The sequence below is a fragment of the Drosophila santomea genome, chromosome 3L, assembly GCF_016746245.2.
Source record: "Drosophila santomea strain STO CAGO 1482 chromosome 3L, Prin_Dsan_1.1, whole genome shotgun sequence".
NCBI classification, from domain to species: Eukaryota; Metazoa; Arthropoda; class Insecta; order Diptera; family Drosophilidae; genus Drosophila; species Drosophila santomea.
In genome coordinates, this window is record NC_053018.2 from 5496617 (window position 1) to 5517896 (window position 21280).

At 46.5% G+C, this 21280-nt stretch overlaps 3 protein-coding genes across 3 annotated transcripts; 1 reads left to right on the forward strand and 2 right to left on the reverse strand.

Moving 5' to 3' along the window:
• The first annotated feature begins 91 nt into the window (after nucleotides 1–91).
• On the forward strand, nucleotides 92–3356 carry LOC120448175 (probable leucine--tRNA ligase, mitochondrial). Its single transcript, XM_039630021.2, has 4 exons — nucleotides 92–278; nucleotides 331–2122; nucleotides 2179–2420; nucleotides 2477–3356. Exons 1-4 carry the CDS (start codon nucleotides 189–191, stop codon nucleotides 2960–2962), a joined length of 2610 nt encoding a protein of 869 aa, XP_039485955.1. The 5' UTR covers nucleotides 92–188; the 3' UTR covers nucleotides 2963–3356.
• LOC120448177 lies at nucleotides 3351–7395 on the reverse strand. Its single transcript, XM_039630023.1, has 2 exons — nucleotides 6564–7395; nucleotides 3351–6488 (listed from the first exon to the last, which is right to left on the reverse strand). Exons 1-2 carry the CDS (start codon nucleotides 7390–7392, stop codon nucleotides 3400–3402), a joined length of 3918 nt encoding a protein of 1305 aa, XP_039485957.1. The 5' UTR covers nucleotides 7393–7395; the 3' UTR covers nucleotides 3351–3399.
• Nucleotides 7396–12289: 4894 nt separating this feature from the next.
• On the reverse strand, nucleotides 12290–14870 carry LOC120448354. Its single transcript, XM_039630321.1, has 2 exons — nucleotides 14352–14870; nucleotides 12290–12991 (listed from the first exon to the last, which is right to left on the reverse strand). The coding sequence occupies exons 1-2, from the start codon at nucleotides 14472–14474 to the stop codon at nucleotides 12623–12625; spliced, it is 492 nt and encodes a 163-aa protein (XP_039486255.1). The 5' UTR covers nucleotides 14475–14870; the 3' UTR covers nucleotides 12290–12622.
• Nucleotides 14871–21280: the final 6410 nt, after the last annotated feature.

Sequence of the window (21280 nt, forward strand, 5' to 3'; positions counted from 1 at the left end):
GGGCGATAGGTTGCCAGTCGGTCAGTTATGCTTCCCGCCAAAAATTTCCACAGCATATATCATCCGAGTGAGCGATGTGGCAACTCGATGGAGGGAAACAGCTGTTCGACTGTAGAGTGCAGTGGGTTCTTACGATCTTGTTATTTAATAGCCGTGAAATGTGCGATTTAATCAATTAAAACTGTATAATGCAAGCACTGAGAAGAACACGACCGTGGAGAGCAGCCTACTGGAGTAGCTGGCGGCGCCTGCTTACCCAAAGCTGCACGGGCAATGAGGTGGGTGCATAATATTTCCTGGAAACCCAATAAGACCTATGTTAAATTCCAGAATCCAGAGCTAACGAGTGATGTCAAGCACCGGATCGAGGCTCACTGGCGGGAGCAGCTCAGTGGAGGGCAGTTCAACCCCAAGGACTCGCAGGACAAGTACTATGTGCTCTCCATGTTCCCGTATCCCTCCGGCAACCTGCACATGGGCCATGTGCGCGTGTATACCATCGCCGATTCGGTGGCTCGTTTCCAGCGAATGTGCGGCAAGAATGTGTTCCAGCCCATGGGCTGGGATTCCTTTGGACTGCCCGCCGAGAACGCCGCCAATCAGCGTGGTGTGGAGCCCGCATCCTGGACAGAACAGAATATTGCCCAGATGAAGGAACAACTCCAGCGGCTGGGTTGCTCCTTTGACTGGAACCATGAACTGTCCACCTGCAGTCCGAAGTACTACAAGTGGACGCAGCACCTGTTTCTAATGCTCCATCGCCATGGATTGGCCTACCAGAACGAGGCTCTGGTTAACTGGGATCCCGTAGACAAGACTGTGCTAGCAGACGAGCAGGTGGACGCCAATGGCTGTTCGTGGCGGTCGGGAGCCAAGGTGGAGAAAAAGCTCCTCAGGCAGTGGTTCATCCGAACGAGTGCTTATGCCAAACAATTGCTAGATGGTTTGGAGGATCCTACGCTGCGCGACTGGAGGGATATTATCAACCTGCAGCGTCACTGGATAGGAGACTGTGATGGATACGCCTTCAATCTGCTCACCTCCGCCTCCGGGCTGTTACGAGTGTGGACTACCCATCCGGAGCACTTAAAGGATCCCTATGCCTTCCTTGTGCTCCGCAGCAGTCATCACTTGTCAAAGCTAGAGGATGCCGGCAGCTTAAGCGCGGAGAATCCCTTCGCGGGCACCACAATGCCTGTGGTCTTTAGCGACGAAGTGAAATTTCCACCAAAGAGCGATGTTTACCTGGCGGCCCCCAGTTTTCGCAGCGAGGACAAGGAGTTATGGGAGTCGTATGGACTGGCTTTTACCTCAAATGGCAAGGAGGAGGAAACCCTGAGTCCAGCCAACTGGGAAATGCTAAGGAAAGAGGTGCTCCAGGCAGCCACACGCCTTAATGTGGGTGGCTATCGCGTATCGTCAAAGCTGCAGGATTGGTTGATCTCACGACAGCGCTATTGGGGCACCCCAATTCCTATTGTACACTGTCAAAAGTGCGGAGCAGTGCCAGTGCCGGAGGAGCAGCTGCCAGTGTCTCTGCCTCCGAAAGATTCTCCAAAGGAAGCATTTCTCTGTGAGTGTCCAAAATGTGGAGAAAAGGATGCGCGAAGAGAGTCGGATACAATGGATACATTTGTGGACAGCTCTTGGTACTATTTGCGTTTCTTGGACGCCCAAAATTCCGAACGCATTTTCGATCCAGCGCTGGCCAAGAAGTTTATGCCTGTGGATTTGTACATCGGCGGCAAGGAACACGCCGTGCTGCATCTCTACTACGCCCGCTTTATGAACCACTTCCTGCACAGTTGCGGGCTCTCACCCACCAGCGAACCCTTTTCCCGACTCCTAGTCCAGGGCATGGTCATGGGTCGCTCTTTCCGGGTGAAGGGCAGTGGACGCTATGTGCCCGAATCAGAAGTGGAGATTGTAAACGCCAAGAAAAACCAGGCGGTGCTAAAGGAAACCAAAGAGCCCGTGGTCATGACCTGGGAAAAGATGTCCAAGTCGAAACTGAACGGGGTGGAGCCCGGCGATATGTTTAATGAATACGGAACGGACACAACGAGACTGATCATTCTGGCCGATGTGGCGCCCACATCTCACCGCAACTGGTCCAGTGCAAGTGAGTATTAAGCTTACTATAATAGCTCTTATTTATTAAATGTATTTGTATGACAGCATTTCCTGGCATCCTTAATTGGCAAAAGAGGCTTTGGCTGACCCTGCAGGACTTTCAAGAGGCTCGCGAGGATCAAACTGCCTCGGAAGTTGTGCCCACCAGCGAAGAGTTCCTGGCTGAGGATTCCAAGCTGTTCGATGCCCGAAACTTTTATGTGAAAGGTGCTACTTTTAACTACCGCCATGCACAGCAACTCAGTGTGGCTATTTCCAAAATGCAGGGGCTGACGAATTCTCTAAGGGTAAGATGTAAAAGTGAATCTATTTTCTAATCTCAGCTAATGCCAAAATATTTTAGCGCACACCTAAGCATGTCCTGCGACATGGAAAGCAGTTTGAACGGGCCCTGGCTGCTCAGATCATCATGCTCGCACCAATGGCTCCGCACTTTGCCTCCGAACTGTGGTCAAAGTTTGTTTCCATACCAGGCAGATTGAATCCCGCCAGTGAGGAGTTGCAGTGGAGCGAGGATGTGTTGGCTCAGCGCTGGCCAGACATCGACTCCGAATACAATCTGGATCTTAGCATTAAGGTCAATGGCTTTGAGAACTGTGTAATCAAAGTGCAGAGAACGCATCTGGATAAGGTAACGCACAGTGATGCCCTTGACATTGCCTTCAACACCGAATCGGTGACATCGTACCTAATCGACAAGAAAATACGCACCACCAATTTTGTGCTCTACCCGGGCATCGAGGCTATTCTCAATATCTATGTGGATAAGGCGAAGAAGGCGGAAAAACCGGCGCCCGCCGATGATGCAGAGGCTCAGCCTCAGGCGTAGGATTTAGTTTAAGAATGGTTCAACTTTGACAGATTAAGTATCGTGGCAGTGGATACAATTTTTGAGTGGTGAAAGTAACTCTGCTTAAAGCTATTCAATAACTACTTTGAACTATTCTTTACTTTCAATGAAATTCTTGTGAGTTGGATCACTCTGATCGTAGTGCTTAAGCCGAACGGATTCTGGAGGAGAGTGGGTTCAACCCTCCCAAATGCATTTCCGGTGTGGGCCAAAAAGACGCCATCCTAGATTGGTACTTTTTAATCATGTTTAATGTTAAATATTTATAAAAATTGGACTAGTTGTAAGCAGCTGCTTTACAGGATTGGTAAATGCCTAGAATCATAGGAATATAATGGTTGCTCTACCTGTGCGCCTCTATCTAAAAGCCAGATCGACTAATAATTTCTTCATTTTTCTTTTGTTGGAACGTTCCCTCACTTCATCAGCTCGCACATGAGATTCCGCAGGTAGACATCTAGCTGGGCGTAATCCAGCAGCGTATTCCGGACGATATCAAGAAGCATGCTTGGCCACAGAGTTTCCAGTTTGTGCAGCTTCTCCACGGCGTTGCAGGTGTTCTCCAGCAGAAGGGCAAAGTGCTGTCGTCCTCGATCTCGGACACTGGGCGCCATGGCAGTGCTTCCCGCTTCCGTCGCTTGATTCAGGTTCATTGAGGTGGAAGTTCCTGCTCCACCTCCAGCGTTTTTCTTCCACTGGAGTGCCTCTTTACCCACCACGAGTCGCAGGGACTTGTTGTCCGGCCGTAGAAGCCACTCTTTCGGAGAAAGTTTGCTGGCCGTGCAGGTTTCATCCAGACGCAGTCTCGCCAGCAGAGGTTGCAGCATCACCTCGGGCATGGACCACAGCACCAGGTCAGAGAGTCCAACGTACATGGCATTCGCAGCCTCTACTTCAGCTTCGGTTACCTCCTGACCATTCAGCTGCTTCAATCCCCAGTGTGATAGCCTGTAGATGGCGTACGCTCGCCAGGATTCCTTCAGCGTAATGCCATTGCCCTCGGCATCGATCAGTAAGCTGCTGAGTCCCTGGAGCTCCGCCAATCCGTTGAGTTGACCCAAGCAGGAGATATTTGTTTCCCGGAAAACATAATGCTCGGCGTGAGGAAATCGCAGCTTAATCCTGCCCAGAACACATACGATGCTGTTGAAGTTAATGTAACTGAAGTTCAGCGTGTGCACATCATTCGCCTTGGCCGGATTCCACTGCTTATCGATGAAACGGAGCGCTCCCTGGCCGTAGATGTTAAGGTACCTTCCGCATATCTCAATCAGATAATCGCCACCTTGTTCCCTTTCACGTTCAGCGGCGCTGGGCTTGGATACTGTTATGGCTGCGTTCGGAGTCGCAGCTGCTCCTGGTGCGGTGGCTGTTGTTGTGGTGGAGCTTCCTGTTCCGGCTCCCGTTCCTGCTGAAGATTGGTTGGTTCCATTTGTTGCCGCCTTTGCTTGGGTTGCGACCAAGTTTAATCCATTGTTGGTGGTCTTTCCGCGACCCGCACTATTGGAACTGCTGCTGTTACTGGTGCTGCTGCTCACGGTTTGTGCGCGCACAAGACTGCCTGCCATGTACCGCTTGGAAGAGGCACCTGCTCCTCCTCTCTGGTTAATCTGTAGGCCCAATTGTGTGATGGGCGCATGACGGGAACGCTGTTTGCTGCTGGTCGGGCGACTTGTATTGCAGGATGCAGTGGCGGGTACAGGCAAGGTGGCAATTATGGTTGCTGATGGCGAGGGCGACGTGGCGCCGGGCACTGGAGTTCCTGGGGCAGCTGGTGGCGTCAAGGTCAGTGCTGGTGGCGAAGGTGATGATGAGACCGGCGCTGGCGGTGTTACTTTAGTAACTTCGGGAGATGGGCTTGCAACTGGAACTGGCAATGATGATGGCTTTTCCGTCAAGCCCACCTTGTTGGAGTTTTCATCAATTTGCGGCGTCTGTGGTTTGTTTTTAGCACCGCCGTCCTCATTATCCGAGCTATAACAGCTGGAGCAGGAGTCAACATTGGGTCCTAGACTAGAGGCCTCCGAGGAGGCGCCATCCTCTTCGTGTGGATTCCTCAGATCCTTCGCAATCGGCGGCAGTTTAATCAGCGCCTGCAATTCATCTATCAGCTCCTTGGGCTGCTGCGACTCCTCCGACTCGGTCTCCCCCTCCTCGCCTGCGGGACCTTCGTTGGACTCATTGATCTTGGCCAGCTCGCTGGTTAGACGGCTCTTGGGACGACCCACCACCGTCTGTTGGGAACGCAAAAGTTCCCAGTTGGTCCTGGCATTGGATATGACCTCTTCTCGCCGGATGTTGTGATACGCCTCGGAGCTTCCAGGAGCAGCTTGAGCCTGTTCCTTGTGCTGGCGCCAAGCAAGGGCGGCCCGACGCACCTGCTCCGTGATGGGCATCTGACTAAGGGTTTGCAGCAGTGGAAGGTACGAAACCAAGAAGGATACGCAATCGCCGGCCAGGGAGACAGGATTGTTCTCGATTGTAACTTCCAGGAGGCGGGTGGCCCGAGCTATACTGGCCATATCATCAACCCTGTGCAGATCGTTGTGGCATAGCCAAAGCCTTTCCAGAGCCACCAGGTGCTGGAATCCGTTGATCCGTCGCAGCTTGTTCCGCTTGAGATTCAACTCCCTCAGGCAGCGCAGACCGAGAAAATCCTGCTGGTTAATCTGACGAATTTGATTCCCCGCCAGATTTAATGATTTGAGTTGCTGCAGGCAGTTGATGCGACTGCCCAGACTGGTGAGTTTATTGCCATGCAGATCCAACACTCTAAGCGTATCCTTCAACGAGGACAGACCACCAATATCCGTAATCCTGTTCTTGCCCAGCAGCAGCACCGAAAGCGAAGGTAGTCCATCCAGATTCGCTATCCGCTCAATCTGATTATCATAGAGATCCAGAAATACCAGCTGCTGAAAGATGATTCCATAGCTGGCACTTAAGCTCAACTGCTTGTTCTTGATGCTCAGCTGCTCCAAGGCAGAAATGGTGGTCATCACACTGGGAGACTCCTCCTCTTCGCCGCATCCGCCGCACAGCGAGAGATTGCTACTGTGCAAGGCACTGCCATCATCGCAGCTCTGGAGGAGATTGCTCCCAGCTCCACCCGGCACACCCACTCCGCCGGCTCTGGTTGCCTTGAGCAATGCCCTCCGTTGGATGAGCTGTTGCTGATGCTTCATAGCCTGCAGGCTGCTGCTCACGAAGCTCTTGGATTTCTCCAATCCGTAGCGCATGCGTAACGCCGGCGGAGGCGTCAGTTGTGCCTGTCCGTAGTTGTAGCCTCGTTTCGCCAGCTTGGAGCGTCCTGCTGCTGTTCCGCCGTTGATGGCCAGTGCCTGAGTGGTCAGTGGACTGCCTGAACCAGGACTACCGCCGGACTTGGGCGACAGGCGATGGGAATTGGCGCCTGCATTGGTCATGGCACGGGTGAGTCTGCCTGGATGATGGCCACGCAAGCCAGAGCGTCCTCCCTCCTTGTTTCCATTACCGTTGCTATATTCTAAGGAAGAAAAATATAATATCAATTGGAGTTCTAAGCGCTGTTATATAAATCCTTGATTTCCAGGATACAAACCACCCAGCTTGTTATTGTTACTCTCCCTGGGCGTGGCGACGGCAATGGGAGGCACTGGTGGAGGCGGTGGCGTCAGCTCCTTGGGTATGTGGAACGTGTTGATCAGGTTGTGCTGGAGCGACAGCAGTCGCAGATTGGGCTCCTGCTCAAAGATGGGTATCGCCGTGAGCCCTCTTTTGTCGTAGTTGATTCGATCGGGCAGCTCCTCGCGCTCCTTGGGCAATCTCTGGATGCGACAGATGCCATTTGGTTGCGGCGTGACGATGGCTCCACTCACCAGAGTTCCGCCTGTACTGCCCACCAATGTGTTGGGCGTTACGGCCGCTGTGGCTGGACGACAGCTATTGGAGGCCGCCGAGGAGGATGTGGACTTGGAACGCTGCCGCTGGATGCCAACGCCACGTGGTAGATTCCGTTGCTGTTGCTGCTGCTGTTGGCGGATTTGAGCTGCGGCGGCATAGCCTCGCTTCAATTGTTGCTGCTGGCCAACTTGGAGCTCCGATTGCTGTTGGATTTGCTGCTGTTGCTGCTGCTGCTGCTGCGGCACTGGTCGCTTGGGGATGACGTTGTGGCTTAAGGTGCTATGGGAGCGACCAATAGGACGCCGGCGTAGTCTTTGATTAAAACTAGGAACGAACGGTTCGATTTTCAGCAAAGATGTTTGAGGTAAGTAGTTCTGTTGTTGTTGTTGTTGTAATTGTTGTTGTTGTTGGGGCTGTGGCGAGGGATTCGCTGCAGCCGGAGTCGCAGCAGGAGCAGGAGCAGGGCAGAGTGCCTCCGGTGTGGGCGTTTCATCGTTGAGTATGGAGCGACCGCGGCATTTGGCCATGGAGATCAGCTGGCGGCGCCTGGCATGAGTTGCCGCCGATGTCGCTGGCTTCGTCCTTGGTGGCTCCTGGCCTTGCACCTGGACTGGCACCTGACCCTGCCCTTGCCCCTGCCCCTGCCCCTGGCCCGTTGCCGTGCGTGTGGCACCTTCCACCTTCGAGTTTCATAATAGTTCGATGCGGGCAAGCGACTCCTGGAGAGCTGCGGACATAGTTACGGGAATTTATGATGCTCCTTACGATGATTACTCTATTTCCGTTGCATAATCTGCAATCCCTTTAGAACCTGTTAGAAAGATATATTTAATAAACAAGTGAAAGTATAAATAAATAGTAATACTTTGATAGATGATTAGAATAATTCAAGATTAAACACCTTTTACATGTCGTTTTTTGCAATCCCTTTAAGGATTCACAATATTGGAATTTAAAGATTTAACTAATATTTTCTGAACATTCAAAACCATAAAAGAATTTTATGATTAAATCCAAAAATTGTCTGTATGCTCTCAGAACTGCAAGAGAACGAACCTCACATAATCCAATGGGTTGTGTTCCATTTTGCGAATTTAAAACCGAAAAAAAGGCATTTAATTACAACTGCCTTGCAGTAATTGAAATTCGCTCACCCAGTTTTATGTGTAAATCCCAGAAATGACGAAAAACCAGTCCTGGTTATCTAATTTGCAATTGCATTCAGCTCTCCGGACGACGGATTATGGATTAGTTTGGTTCTTTTTGGGGACACACAAATAGATACAGTGGGAGTGCCTCGAATGGAATTGGGAGCGACTGCTCCACTTGAGCTGCTTTTCCCTTCAATTCTCGTTGATTTTTGGTGAATTTTTTTTTTTGATTTTTGTTTTTGTCGATTGGTGTATTCAGTCTTCTGCGGTACAGAGGGTATAGCTTTATAGATATATAGATATATAGATAAAAGTATGGTATTTGTGTGCTCCTCGAGTGTTGTTGGTCGCCTCCGTGGCAGCTCTGAGCCAGGATTCGTGGACTCGGCTCGGGCATGTGGGCCCATTTTATTAGTTTGTTTATTCGGGTTATACATTCACGGTTTTTGGCCTGGCGCGGTTGCCATAGAACACTTATATGCGGTGCATTTGGAAGACACTTGCTGTCCCTGTTCCGCTCACTCGCCGTCCCACTCGCTCCCGCGTGATTTGCGTTATTAGTTTGTTTATTTAAAGCTCTTTTGGGCCAATTCGAGGCCCAAAACAGCCAGGCCAGGACAGACCATACCAGGCCAGGCCGACTGTCGACTGTCGACCCACCTGGCCAACTGACTGACAGTCGGAAAGGTGGAGCGACAGGCGGGCAGACAAGTTGCACACCCATTCGGCTTGTTGCTGCCACGACTTGCGCTTCTAAACATACCAAAACATTGGATTTCTTGGCAAAATGGCGGTACACCGCACACGAAGGAGTCCATGGGGATTCCCAATCGAAACTCATAACTTACGCGATTACCCGCTAAATGCGGGCTATTTTATGGGACAGGGACTTGGTGTTCTGTATTTTAGGTCAATTAAGATTCAAATTCCTTTAAATGCATTCACATTTTGTACATCCTTTATGCTTTGAAAGGGTTTCTGTATTTTTGTTTTAATTTGAATCTAAAGGGTTTTTAATTATCACTGCATTGCACTCCTTTCGAAGTGAACTCATATAGAGCGCAGTTGTTGATCCTTTTCCAGAAAACTCGTTTAAAGATTTTCGCAGAGGACAGGAAATTTCTTTTCGTGGTCTGGGCCACACTTTTGCTGGTTTTTCTCGGCTAGCGCCCTCAGCATTCACCTTGGCCGTGTGCAATTGAAGGGAAAGTCGTTTGCATTAAAAACCCATTTCGTGGCTTTTCATAGCTCTTGTTGTTGTTATTACTGCGCCCTGTTGGCTGGCTGGCTGGCTGGCTGGCTTTGTTGTTGCTGATGGAAACTGTTTTGATTTGCGTATGGCCCCAACTATCAGGCAAAGGACAGTGGAGCGGCTACAGTGGGGCAGAGCGGGCGGAACACGCACATAATTGCCTGCCATCGTAATGGATTCACGTGCCTGCTGAGCCGTACTCGTTGTTCTGGCCGTAATGTTGTTGCGAAATATGCAAAAGTTAAGCGCCAACCGCAGGCGAGACAGAGAAAGACGGTGAAAGGTACACTGAAGTAAAATGGGGGAACTGAAATGTACGAGAAAAGAAAACTCATGGTTGCGAAAAAGGTAATGGAGCTACTATTCTTTTGTCTTGATAAATTTACACTTAAGCAACTGTTACGTTTTAATTTTCCTTCGAACACTTTATTTTTCCCAGTGCACACACACCTAAGCAATTAAGGAGCAAAAGAGCGAGAGGCAAAGAGGGATATTCGTCGCCTGGCAAATTGCCCGCTGTGCTGACGGCGAGTGCGAAAGAGACGGGCAACCGAATCGAAGACACTGCAACAATTCGAATTTAATTGATGCCAGTCGGCGGCGGCAGCAACAAAAATCGAAGAGTGTGCGTGCGCTGGCATTTATGAGAGGAGCTTCGCCGGAAAGAAAGGCTCCTTTTGCCACCTGGCGATACGGACAATAACTGAGCCGTTGATTGGCACTGCGACCAGGTGCAAGAGCTTCATTTCCCACTCTCGGATTTCCACCTGCCATCACACTCGAATCCAGTTATTAGCCTCGTCGCCGTTCATTGAACTTTTCCGCAGTGGGCAACAAGTGGAGGAAAACTTACCGCGAAGAGTGTACGAAAGTCCTTCAAAAGTGCAGGTATGCAATGTTTTTATTTCTTATAAAATGTTTACAAAACTCCCATCTTATGTTACTCCAAATCAAGCATACGACATGTTGCCAAAGCTCGCGAAAAATATTGCTCATACGACATGGTAGCCAGGCTACTATCATTGAATTGGTATTAATGACTTATCCAGTATCTTTCAACAACTGTAGAATTAAGCAGCTTTTAACAAGCTATGAATGCGAATGGCTTGCAAAATGTAAACACCACTCGTTGAGTACCGATTGCAGGCGCTTTCAAGGTTTATCAAAGCCGTTGCATGCTGCGATTTCTGCTGCACTCGGGGCTTTGTTAACATTGATGTCCCGATGTCCTGATGTCCTGTCCGTCCCGCTGCGCCGACTGTTCGCCTGGGCGCTGTTTACTGATGCTGTGGTGGCCGCCATTGACATCCTTGCTGGCCATTAATTTTGCAGGCTTTTGCGGGGCGAAAATGGAAAATGTCCACGCTCAGTGTACCGCCGCTGTTCTAGATAAAGAGTGCAGTGGGAATCGGGCAGAAAGCAGCGCTCGATAGTGCAGTGTTCAACCTTTGGCCTTTCCTTTGTGCCTGCAACAGTTTCACTCTCATTTTCACTGGGATGCACTGGCAAAAAAAATCTAAACTGGGCAACTAAGTTAAGAGGTTTAAAAAGAGGCCCCTCTAGATGCCAGAAGTTGAAAGATGTCTGCTAATTAAACAGATTAGAGGCTAGTGATTTGGATTTAGTTTTTACTACTGAAAATGTACTTAATTGCTATCACTTTAAATGGTATTATTCTAAGTGCATTGTTGCACTTGTGCTCATTATCGCGATTGTTGCTGCTGTCGCTGTGCGGTGGCTGTTGTTATTTACTTTTTAATAATTACAGCGCTCTGCTGCAATTGTCCCTGACCACAGGCCGAATGGGTCAGACGCAGGGGTGGCGGTGGATGGAAGGGGACAGGGGACGGGGACAAGGGACAAGCGAGAGACAAGGACAGCACACGGGCGGGACAGATAGCCGGTCGAGTTGATAAATTGCGCGCACGACGCACAGACAAAGAATGCCAGCTTACGGACACCCACACAGAAACGGACACCTCGCTTATTAGGTACAGTCTAAGTCATTAAAATAGGGTCAATTAAGACAAGAAACATCTATCGTATTTATACCGAAGAAATCTGCTACTAAAGGAATTATAGAGTAGATAATTGTAAGTGATAAAGAGGCTGATAAATGCCTTAAAATGTCTTGTATTATTCAGTATTTCTTCATTTTGGAATGAGTAAGCAAACGAAAACCTCTTTTGTTATATGTGTTTGTGTTATTTGTAATCTCTGGATGTTTCTGGAATCTCTTCTAGTGCTTTACCGTCCACTGTAGGTGCCAGGGTCTCATGATAAGCTTGCCAACTGTCCGCCACTTTCATCCAACCCGCAACCTTTGCCCACCACCCAACCCACCCAGCATCCCGGGCATCCTTGGACTTTTCCCAGCGATGGTCGAGCAATTTAATCAGACGGCAGAGCGCAGAAAAGCTGATAATACCGTTATGAATAATTTACCCACATACGCACACACACTCGCTGATGGGAAGTGAAACGCGTTTTATTATTGTTTCTGGACCTGTCTCTTTTGGTTTTATTTATAATTAATATAGCAGCGCCAGTGTGTAATGCAAAAACATCACATAAAAGCACTTGTTGTTTGCACTTTTGCTTTCGAGCCTTTAAGAAACTGCGTGTGAAATCGTTTTAATTAGGTGCGGTAACTTCTTGCGGCTGACCAGTGGAGAATGCCATTTGGAATTTGGGATCGGGGAATGCCCCAAAATGTCACATTCACTTCAGAAGTTTGCCGTTGTGCTTCTTGTGCGTCTGTCAAAATCAATGTGCAGCCCCACCGCAAATATCATGAATGCATGATGTTCTGCGGTGGGGCCTAATATCGAAATTTAGTCTTCGCAGGCGACCGCAGTAAATGAAACAACCAGAAATGAACATTTATGCTACCCAAGTATATCATTTACTGGGTACCCTGATGTATTCGATTAAAGACGGTGCAAAAATATTATCTTTCGAATAATTAAATAATTGGTTTGGGTAATATAGATTTTCAATACATTCTTGCGCTTCTTGAAGTCAAGTAAAATCGCTTTATTAAACACACAAGGTTCTTAGATTACATGGAAAAAATGTTAATAACTATATTCAGACAAGGGAAATAGTTTCTTGCTTCTTCAAAAAATCGAAAATGCTTAAAGATGTGTAAATATACTTTACATTAACTAAAAAAGTTTTGCCGGTTCAAAGCGTTATTGACATCTTACCGTTGTCTTTCTTAAATATACTGTAATCGACTATTATGTAACTATTTTGATTGCATTTCGGCTCGTTTGTAATGGCGGATTATAGCTTGGGCTACAATACTTTGTTCACATACATTTCGGACTAGTTTATATATCTGAGATAAGCTTAAACTACTGCATTGGGATCCTTTAAGCACTCAGCTCGTTTGCCCCTTCTTCTCCGAGAGAACCACAGCAATCTGGAGCGCCTTTGAGCCGTGACCACATCGGATTCCACATGGATGCAGTTCCTCGCGCCGGAAACCTTAACCAACTTCGCATCCAGATCCAGTTCGCTGGCATTGAGTATTTGTGCGACGTGTGCCTCGTCGATTGTGCCTTTGAAGATGAGGGGATAGGGCCACTCGTGGCATATCGTCGGTCCGCTGTAGTCCCTCAGAGCCTCGATCATCCTGTCCAGACGCCTCATCTCCTCGTGGTCGTCGTTGAATTCACGCACCTCGTCCAGCAGAGCGGCCACATCGGATTCGAGCACCTGCGAGGTGGATTGGAAATTGGATTAGCTGGAAATCGCTTATTTTGCTCGATTTGCACTGCGGTATCCAATGACACAATGACAGTGACGACGTTACGGTCACTGATAGCCTTACTTTCCCTCTGGCTGAGCTATCCACCCACCCATCCATTCCGATGCTCCCCCCTTATTCGCTATGTTGGCTTGGATTTCAGCTCTAATATCTTTCCAAAGGCCTCATCACTAGCGTCTCTATTAGTGCCAAATTAAGCCTAGGAACACGGCCAACTGAGCTCATGTTGGGTGCATGTTTCCACGGGGGGAACAGTGAAGCCTACCTCAGACACCCTTCATTAAAAAAGTAGTTCTCAAAAGTAAAAATCAAAGGTGGAAGAGCTTTCTATCTCTATTATTTAAGGTTCAGAACGATTAACAATATTAAAAGATTAAATAGTTCAGAATGGTAGGTAGGCATGTAATATAGCTTAATCATCTTAGGCGGAAAGCTGAATATGTATATAACTTTGTACTTACTCATCTGGCCATGACTGTGCTACTCATTGCGAACCCGCTCGTTTGCCTATGGCCGAACCGACATTGTCTAATTAGCGGTGCCAGTAATCACTGCAGCCCCCAATAACCCCCACCCCCACCCCCACCTTGCACCTCCACCCCCCTCTGACACGACGTTCTAACATTTCGTTCCCAATAACTGGCTATAATTGCATTAACATGTTCCAAATCGCTGCTGCAGCTGTTAACAGAGTTGCCGGTCGCAAAGTGTTGAACAACAGGTGATAGCAGGTGAAATGGCACTAGAAATGGCGATAATATCTCGCAAGGGCCAAAAGGGGTTAACATATTTAGTCAGTCGATTATCAATGAGCTAAATGTTAAGTATTTGATGACAACCTTTCACTAAGAAAATCAAATGTAGCACACAAATGTAGCGTTTCTTTTCTAAACATTGCGTATACGACTAGTTGAACATATATTCCATACATATGTAAATATTATTATTTTTAAATATTTTAACTAACTTTATACCTTAAAATTATTTTTAATTTTTGTATCCAAACAATGGAGCTATTTTAAGCATGAAAGCCAATGTGAACAGAAAGTGTTTGTGAAAGCACAGATAACATTTTGAAAGCGATGGAGCGATAACAAAAGTGGCACAAAGGCCAGATAAGAGGAAAATTGTATACACAGAGACACAGTTGCACATACACCAGATATAGAATCTGTCAGTGCGATTGCAGCACTTTCGAGCAACAACAAAAGTGTAACTCTGCGGCCAAGTGGATTACGCTTGTATGGTAAAAACAATTTGGACAGGTGTTGCAGAGTCAAAAGGGGGGGAAGTTCGTCGATCAATTACCAGAAACTCAATATGCAGATTAATAACACATTTTAGCACTTGACGAACACGACCGCGCAAACTTTCCACGCTGTGGAGAAGTTGCCTCCGCCGCTGCACCGCCGCACTAATTGGCTCTGTCATCGCGGCATCTGAGATGCCCTGAATGTTTTATTTTTTTGTTGTGCCCACCGCCGGCGACACTTGTCCAATTTTCGGACTTTTACAAAGCACTAATTTGTGTTTTGTATTTTTTGTTATTTATTTATTTTCTGTACTCTCGTGTTCGCAGCCTTTGTTTTTCTCTATATATTTCCGCGGAATTCCGCTCGCGAAGAGCGCTCGCCGTTGACTGAAGCCTCTTCTTTCAATGAGCAAATTGTTTACGTGCGTCAATCAGCTGGGCACTTGAGTGTATGAGTATGGGTATGTGGGCACTCAACTAACACACACTCGCAGAACAATTGCTGCAGTTCCACAACTGATAGCCACTCAAAAACCGTAGCTACGGTAGTCCGTAGTGTCCGTTGTGTCCGTAGTGTCCGTGATGTCCGTGCTGACCGAGGTAACTAATTTTTACTAGCACCTGCACTTAGTTCATATTGACATTATTTGTTTTTGGATGAGAATCCACTGCCATCTAGGGTTAAAGTCATCCACTGATAATGCCAATGATCGATAGCGAGTTCAGTCAGAGTTTCCAAACAGCTGTGCAATATTTGTATGCCTCTAAAAACCTACAGTCCAACTTCAGATTTATGAGGCATCCCAGAAGCAGGCAATGCCATCCAGCAGTCATACTTTCCCCTTTTTTTCATCCTAAAAGTATGCAACACTTGCCTTCCAAATGCAGCCAAGAAGTATGCAGCAGTTACCTTATTCATATGCAAGCCGCAATGATTTTAGAGCTGCTCGTTGGCTTGGCTTTAATAATGCTTTTCTTTGGCCCAGCTTCATCCCCATCCTCGTGCTTATCCAAGTTCCCTTCCACAACCCATTCTGCTGAAAGCCAAACAAGCATCAGCTGTTAGCCATTAAAATTTTAATTTTGTGCACCATTTGCCACCATCTTGGCCCACTGGGCACCGATCCCATCTCGGCAACGTCATAGCCATCGTCATCGCCATCGCCATCGCCATTGCCATAGCAATCCCGTCCAAAGCCCTTGGCTTGAGCGATTATGTTGATGGCCAAGTCGAGGCTGCTCACCTGCAAGGGCCACGCCCACCTCACCGCCGCTCACCTCCGCCTCATTCTTGTCGATAATACGCTCAATTCAATTTGCATATTCAGTTGTCCAATGAAGCGCACACCACACAGGAGCGTTGCGATCCGCCATCCTTCCAGCTGCCAATTCAATCCCTGCTCCACTCGGTGGCAAGACCAAGCAAATGGTCTCTTTCTGGTCTCCATCCAGGTTGTTGGCCACTTGAAAGAGCCCAAAATGAGCCGCTGACAGCGCACGCATGTGCTCCAGCACAGCTGGGTCACTGAGCGAAAATGCGGATTAAATCTTAGCAATAGTAATAAATATTCTGAAATATTGGTTACACAACCTTTATAATATTTCAGCTTAACTGCTGCAAGTCATATTTTCAAGTGGTAATTTTAAAACAATTTCCAGCTTACATTTTTGGTAGCACTTTTTCGCCATGCACTTTGAGCTCCCACATCCAGGTCCTGCTCCGTGAATCCTTCCATCGTCGAGTCGTCCTCACCTGCTGTTAGTCCATTACGTTAGCAATTTAACTTGCGCCACGTAAACATGATTATCATCTTAAGTGCAGTGTGTGCGGGCGGTGCAATGTGCGTGCAGCGGGTGGGAAAACTTCGAAGCCAACTGCGGATTGTAAGCTCGTTGGCTCGCTGTTTAACAACCTTCAATCTGCTTAAAACTGCAATTAATTTAAACGGTTTCTTTTTTGGCCCCATTATAGCTGAAAACAGTGTTCTCGGACCACCACCAACGCCACCAGAACCACCCAATCGCAATCCGGATTTCAATCCGGTTAGAGTGCTGCTGCCCTAATTGAGCTTGTGAAAATCTGCCACCAGCAGGCAGAGCGTGTTCTGGCCAGGACACCTGTGAAGGATTCAGCTCCGAGGCGACACAGGTGCTCCGTCCAGACCTTGTGGATGTGGATTTTGCCCTTGTCACCTGCACGTGGTGGGTGTGGCGCTGTCCAGTGGTGATGCTGATCCTGATGAAGCAGATTGCAGCTGATTGAACCGCACTAGGAGTTGCCCACATCCACATCACGCATAACCCTCGTTGGAGTTGCGAGAAAATTGCAACAGCCGCTTGATTAATTTGGGGGCGGATACGAGTTCAAACTTGTGGGCGTGGCTGCTACGCAACACCATTTTAGGGCACCGCTGCGATGGGTGTTCCTAGGGTATCAAGTCATTCAAGGCATATTTGACTGACAAATCGCGTATGAGTCTGAGGTGGCACAGAAATGATTATACTTTTCAAAAAGTTGTCTAGAAGATAACAAAACCGATTTTTCAATCGGCGCTTTCGTCATAACTTGGCCAAAAATGGCCGCACACCTAAAATAAAGACTGTTTTGTGCAGCTAATAAACATAGCTAACAATGTCTATCCCTTCTTTTTCGGTTTTCAAAAAAAAAAATTTGACAAATTTTTGCATTTTTCATCAAAATTTGAGAAAAATGGCCAAAAATTAGCATTTTAAAAGATGTACATGGATCGATAGGGAATTTTGTTACGAATTCAACGAGGTACGGCATTCCAGTTTTGGACAATTATTTTCACTGCTTTCGAAAAAAAACTGATTATTTTATATCAAAAAATCGAAAAAAATATTTTTTGTAAAAAAACGGGTATTTTCAATCGAAGTTTTTTCCATAACTTGGCCAAAAATAGCCGCACAGCTAAAATAAAGACTGTTTTGTGCTGCTAATAAACATAGCTAACTATGTCCATCCCTTCTTTTTCGGTTTTCAAAAAAAAAAAAATTGACCAATTTTTGCATTTTCGATAAGGGGTACCATCATCAAAATTTGCGAAAAATGGCTAAAAATTAGCCTTTCAAAGTATGTACATGGATCGATAGGGAATTTTGCTACGATTTTATCGAGGTATGGCATTCCAGTTTTGGACAATTATTTTCACTGCTATCGAAAAAAAACAGATTATTTTATATCAAAAAATCGAATAAAATATTTTTTGTAAAAAATCGGATATTTTCAATCGGCGTTTTCGCCATAACTTGGCCAATAATGGCCGCACAGCTAAAATAATAAACATAGCTAACTATGTCTTTCCCTACTTTTTCGGTTTTCGAAAAAAAGTTTATAGTATTACACTAGGGTATTCATAAGCCACCCAATTTGCGCAAGCCTTTATTATCACTTTCACTTGTTTTACCACTGACAGGGTAAATACGAAGCCAAAAACAAGGACCAAAGGCATAGAGTCCATCAGACAGACAGTGAAAAAAAGGAGAATGCTCACTCACGACTACAACTGCATTTATGCAAATATTAATATAGATATACTCACAAACACAAGCACACTCGCACACACACACACAGTTGGAGCAGACAGACAGTCAGACAGAAAGAGAGGACATCACAAAGTACCGTTGACGAACCCATTATCAGGAAAACAAACCGGAGATTAACTTGGCAAAATGTCTGCAGACGTCAAAAAAATCCACAGTGGCCAGCAAGTGCGAGCGAGAGGGCAGCACTTGGATAACCACCAGATGCTGAATAAAATATGAGCACACACACACACACAAACACAGATGAAAATGGAGCGAAAGAGACGGCGAGAGGATGCAGACACACGCATTTGGTCCTGCAAAAGTGACACATGAGCGTAATAACAGCTAAGACCTTGCTAAGCATCCGGCAGTCAACAACCACTTGCTGGATGCCCATCCCATGCAGATCCCCTTTCACATCCACATCCATAGCCACATCCAAATCCTCGCCTCGTCCTGGATGCCATCTCGTCCTGGTCGAGCGTACAGCATCCCCTCCCGGTTTTCGGGCCGCCGCTGCACTCAGCGTGATTACAAATTATAACGTCTGAGCAATCGCCGCCCGTTCTGCGACTGTGTGTGTATGTAAGTGTGTGTGTGCATAAAGGGGCGGTCCTGGTTACCGCCCATAGGAAATATAACTCTTCAACTTTTGTCAGCCATACTGAGGGAAAATGGAATGCAGAGTGGCAAAAAAAAAAATGTAAGGGAACAGCAAATTAAATTAAAAGAACTATAATTATTTTACATTTATAAACAATACTTTTCGACTCTTTAAAAAGGAATTTAAATTATATAGTGCATTTTTGATTGTATTAAAAGGTAATTTAAATTATATAGAGCATTTTTATTTGTATTAGTTTAGTTGGTTGAATGCTATTATAAGATATTTATGTTCTATCTTATATTTGCTTTTATTTAATAAATTTATTCCTATATAGGAATATAGTTAGATCGGAAATTAATTTAATAATACTGATTAATTAAGTATTTAATTTCTAAAAAATTAATTTGTTATACAAAATATTTTTATTTCTACTGAAGAATAAAGATATTTTTCAAGTGTAACTCGATGAAGCTGCCGGCTGCGTTTTTGGCTTTGGGTTGAGCGTTGGTTGGCAAACGGTTAACGAATTTGTTAACGCACTCACCGCTCGCCAGATTTCCCCTCTTCCTGCGTCCTTCGTCCTTCGTCCTGATCCGTGGTGTGCCCGCTGGTGGTTGGCCAGACAGGATGCCAGGGCTGCTAACCTTGCCCCTGGTTGGTCCTGCCACCCCCTGCTCCTTTAAGCATTGCAACCCCGCTCCATCGTCCCCTGCAGGCAGCCGCATCCGCTTCCCCCGGCCTCAGCTTAGATAATTCCGTTAGCTTGCAGTGCTTTCGTTGTTGTCCTAATAACTTAATTATGTATTTGCCAGGCAAAGTGCTCTAAGCGTTTTTTGTGCTGCATTTAAAATGGCAAATGGCGTCTGCAACCCCCGGAAGGTAAAAACCTGGGAGCTGGACGGGGGTCACATGGGTCATCCGTCTGGCGGCGTCGGCTTTTCACTCTAAGCCCAAGAGCACTCGGCAAATTGGGGGCAGAAGTCAAGGTGAACAAGTGTGCTCGGTGTGTGTTGCCAGCATCTGTAGAGCTCTTAAAACAATGGTATAATTGTGTGAAACTATGCTGTTAAACATTTAGTAATGACTTTGTAATGTGAAAGTTTCTTTTCTAAATCTGTTTTGGCTTTAAAGAAAAGCGTGTTTTTTGGCGCATTTTAGTTTTATTTTAAAACATATGTATATCCATGCCAGTTCCTTGTATTAATTCTCCAGGGTATACAGCATCATAAAATGTTTTTACCTCTGACACTGGTACTTACTCCAAATTGTTCGGGCACTCAAATGCTTAGACCCGCTTGCCCCCAATTTGAATAATAATAACACGAACTATTTCGGGCAGCAATTGAGCAACCTTTTCGCTATCAGGACATGATGTCCTGTCTCCTACAACTTACTTTTACTACTCCACTACTTTTATGACCACTTTCGCTCGGAATCGCGGCAGTGGGTGGCTCAGAGTGGGTGGCTTGGGGGGGTGGCACGTGGCAGAGTGCGCGATTTTTCAAGGCGCAAGGTCAAGCCGAAGTAACCCATTGTGGCCCACGCACATATCCTGCCGCTGAACACAGACCTAAATCCTTTTTGATTAAATTCAATGGTTTATATCCAATATCCCCCCGAACATTTTATATGTCTTTGAAACGCATTTTTCTCAACAGAATCCTTTTTTCTTTTTTTTTTGCTCTTCTGGTAGAAACACGGACACACACATGCGAAACACACACCCACTCGCACGCGGAGACATAAAACAAAATGGAGACAGGCGACCGGAGGAGAAAATAGATTGAAGTGTAATCATGGTTTTGAACTGCTCCTCGGTCATACATTTAATCTGAGCCAACGTAGCAGACACAAAATGGCCAAAAACGGCCAACGAAATGGGAGAGAAAGTAAGCGTTTAGACTGCCTTTCCTGCTTTTTGTGTACACTGAACACATTTCTATCTAGAATGCAAGTTTGGGCAACTAATAGCTAAATAAACCTCAATTGATAATATTATAATCGCTAGAATTATTAAATAAACCTTGTGTTATTTTTATGAAAGCTATTTCACTACCTATATTGACTTAGTTTTTAGAAGTGTCACTAGTCACATATATAAAACAAAAGACATTGTAATTGGAGGGTATTGGAATGAGCAAAAGGACGAGGAAAAGTTCGAGGACTCGTGCGGTGATGCTTATTCCGCCTGACTGATTGGTGGCTCCTTTGTCTCTGCTCCCTGCTCCCTGCTCCCTGCTCCTTGTTCCGGATGTCTCCGCATTTGTGCCCCATCCATGGCCATTGTGCTCCATCTTCGGGGCTCAATCCCCTTATTCTTCGAGTGTTATCTAAGTTTGTTTGAATAAACTTAAGCGAATGTTTTGTAAGAAGATTTCCTTTATTGCCAGAGAGTGACTTGGCTTTGGTTGACAACCACATATGGCTAACTAGCTGGATGACAGAGGGGCAGGGCGGCTATAAGCCAGGAACTGCAGTTCGTTCGAATGTGCCACATTGAAGTTGTTTCAAGTTCACTTTGCATTTTGTGTGTGTCGAATCCGAGTATCTATCTGTTTGGGTTGAATGCTTTTTCCCCTGCGATTGCTCCAATATCGATTCAGTTCAAATCGTTTCGGTGCTCTTTAATTCCACCTTAAGTCAATTTAACAACACCGGCACTTGACCTGCCCATCAGTGTATCATAATAAAAGCTATAATTTCCGCAATCTAGAAATACCGGACACAAGCAAACAATGGCTTAGTCGGACTCGGTTCGATTTTGAAATAATACTTAATGACCGTAAAATTATACGGCACGGCCAAGTGTCCTTCGGATGCGGATCCTTC

Coding starts and splice junctions, on each gene's coding strand:
- LOC120448177 (XM_039630023.1), bottom strand. CDS start 7,392: ATGGCCAAATGCCGCGGTCGCTCCATACTCAACGATGAAACGCCCACA. Junction 6,489..6,563: donor TAACAATAACAAGCTGGGTG/GTTTGTATCCTG, acceptor TTTCTTCCTTAG/AATATAGCAACGGTAATGGA.
- LOC120448354 (XM_039630321.1), bottom strand. CDS start 14,474: ATGACAGAGCCAATTAGTGCGGCGGTGCAGCGGCGGAGGCAACTTCTC. Junction 12,992..14,351: donor ATCTGCATATTGAGTTTCTG/GTAATTGATCGA, acceptor TCCACCTCGCAG/GTGCTCGAATCCGATGTGGC.
- LOC120448175 (XM_039630021.2), top strand. CDS start 189: ATGCAAGCACTGAGAAGAACACGACCGTGGAGAGCAGCCTACTGGAGT. Junction 279..330: donor AAAGCTGCACGGGCAATGAG/GTGGGTGCATAA, acceptor GTTAAATTCCAG/AATCCAGAGCTAACGAGTGA. Junction 2,421..2,476: donor GGCTGACGAATTCTCTAAGG/GTAAGATGTAAA, acceptor AAAATATTTTAG/CGCACACCTAAGCATGTCCT.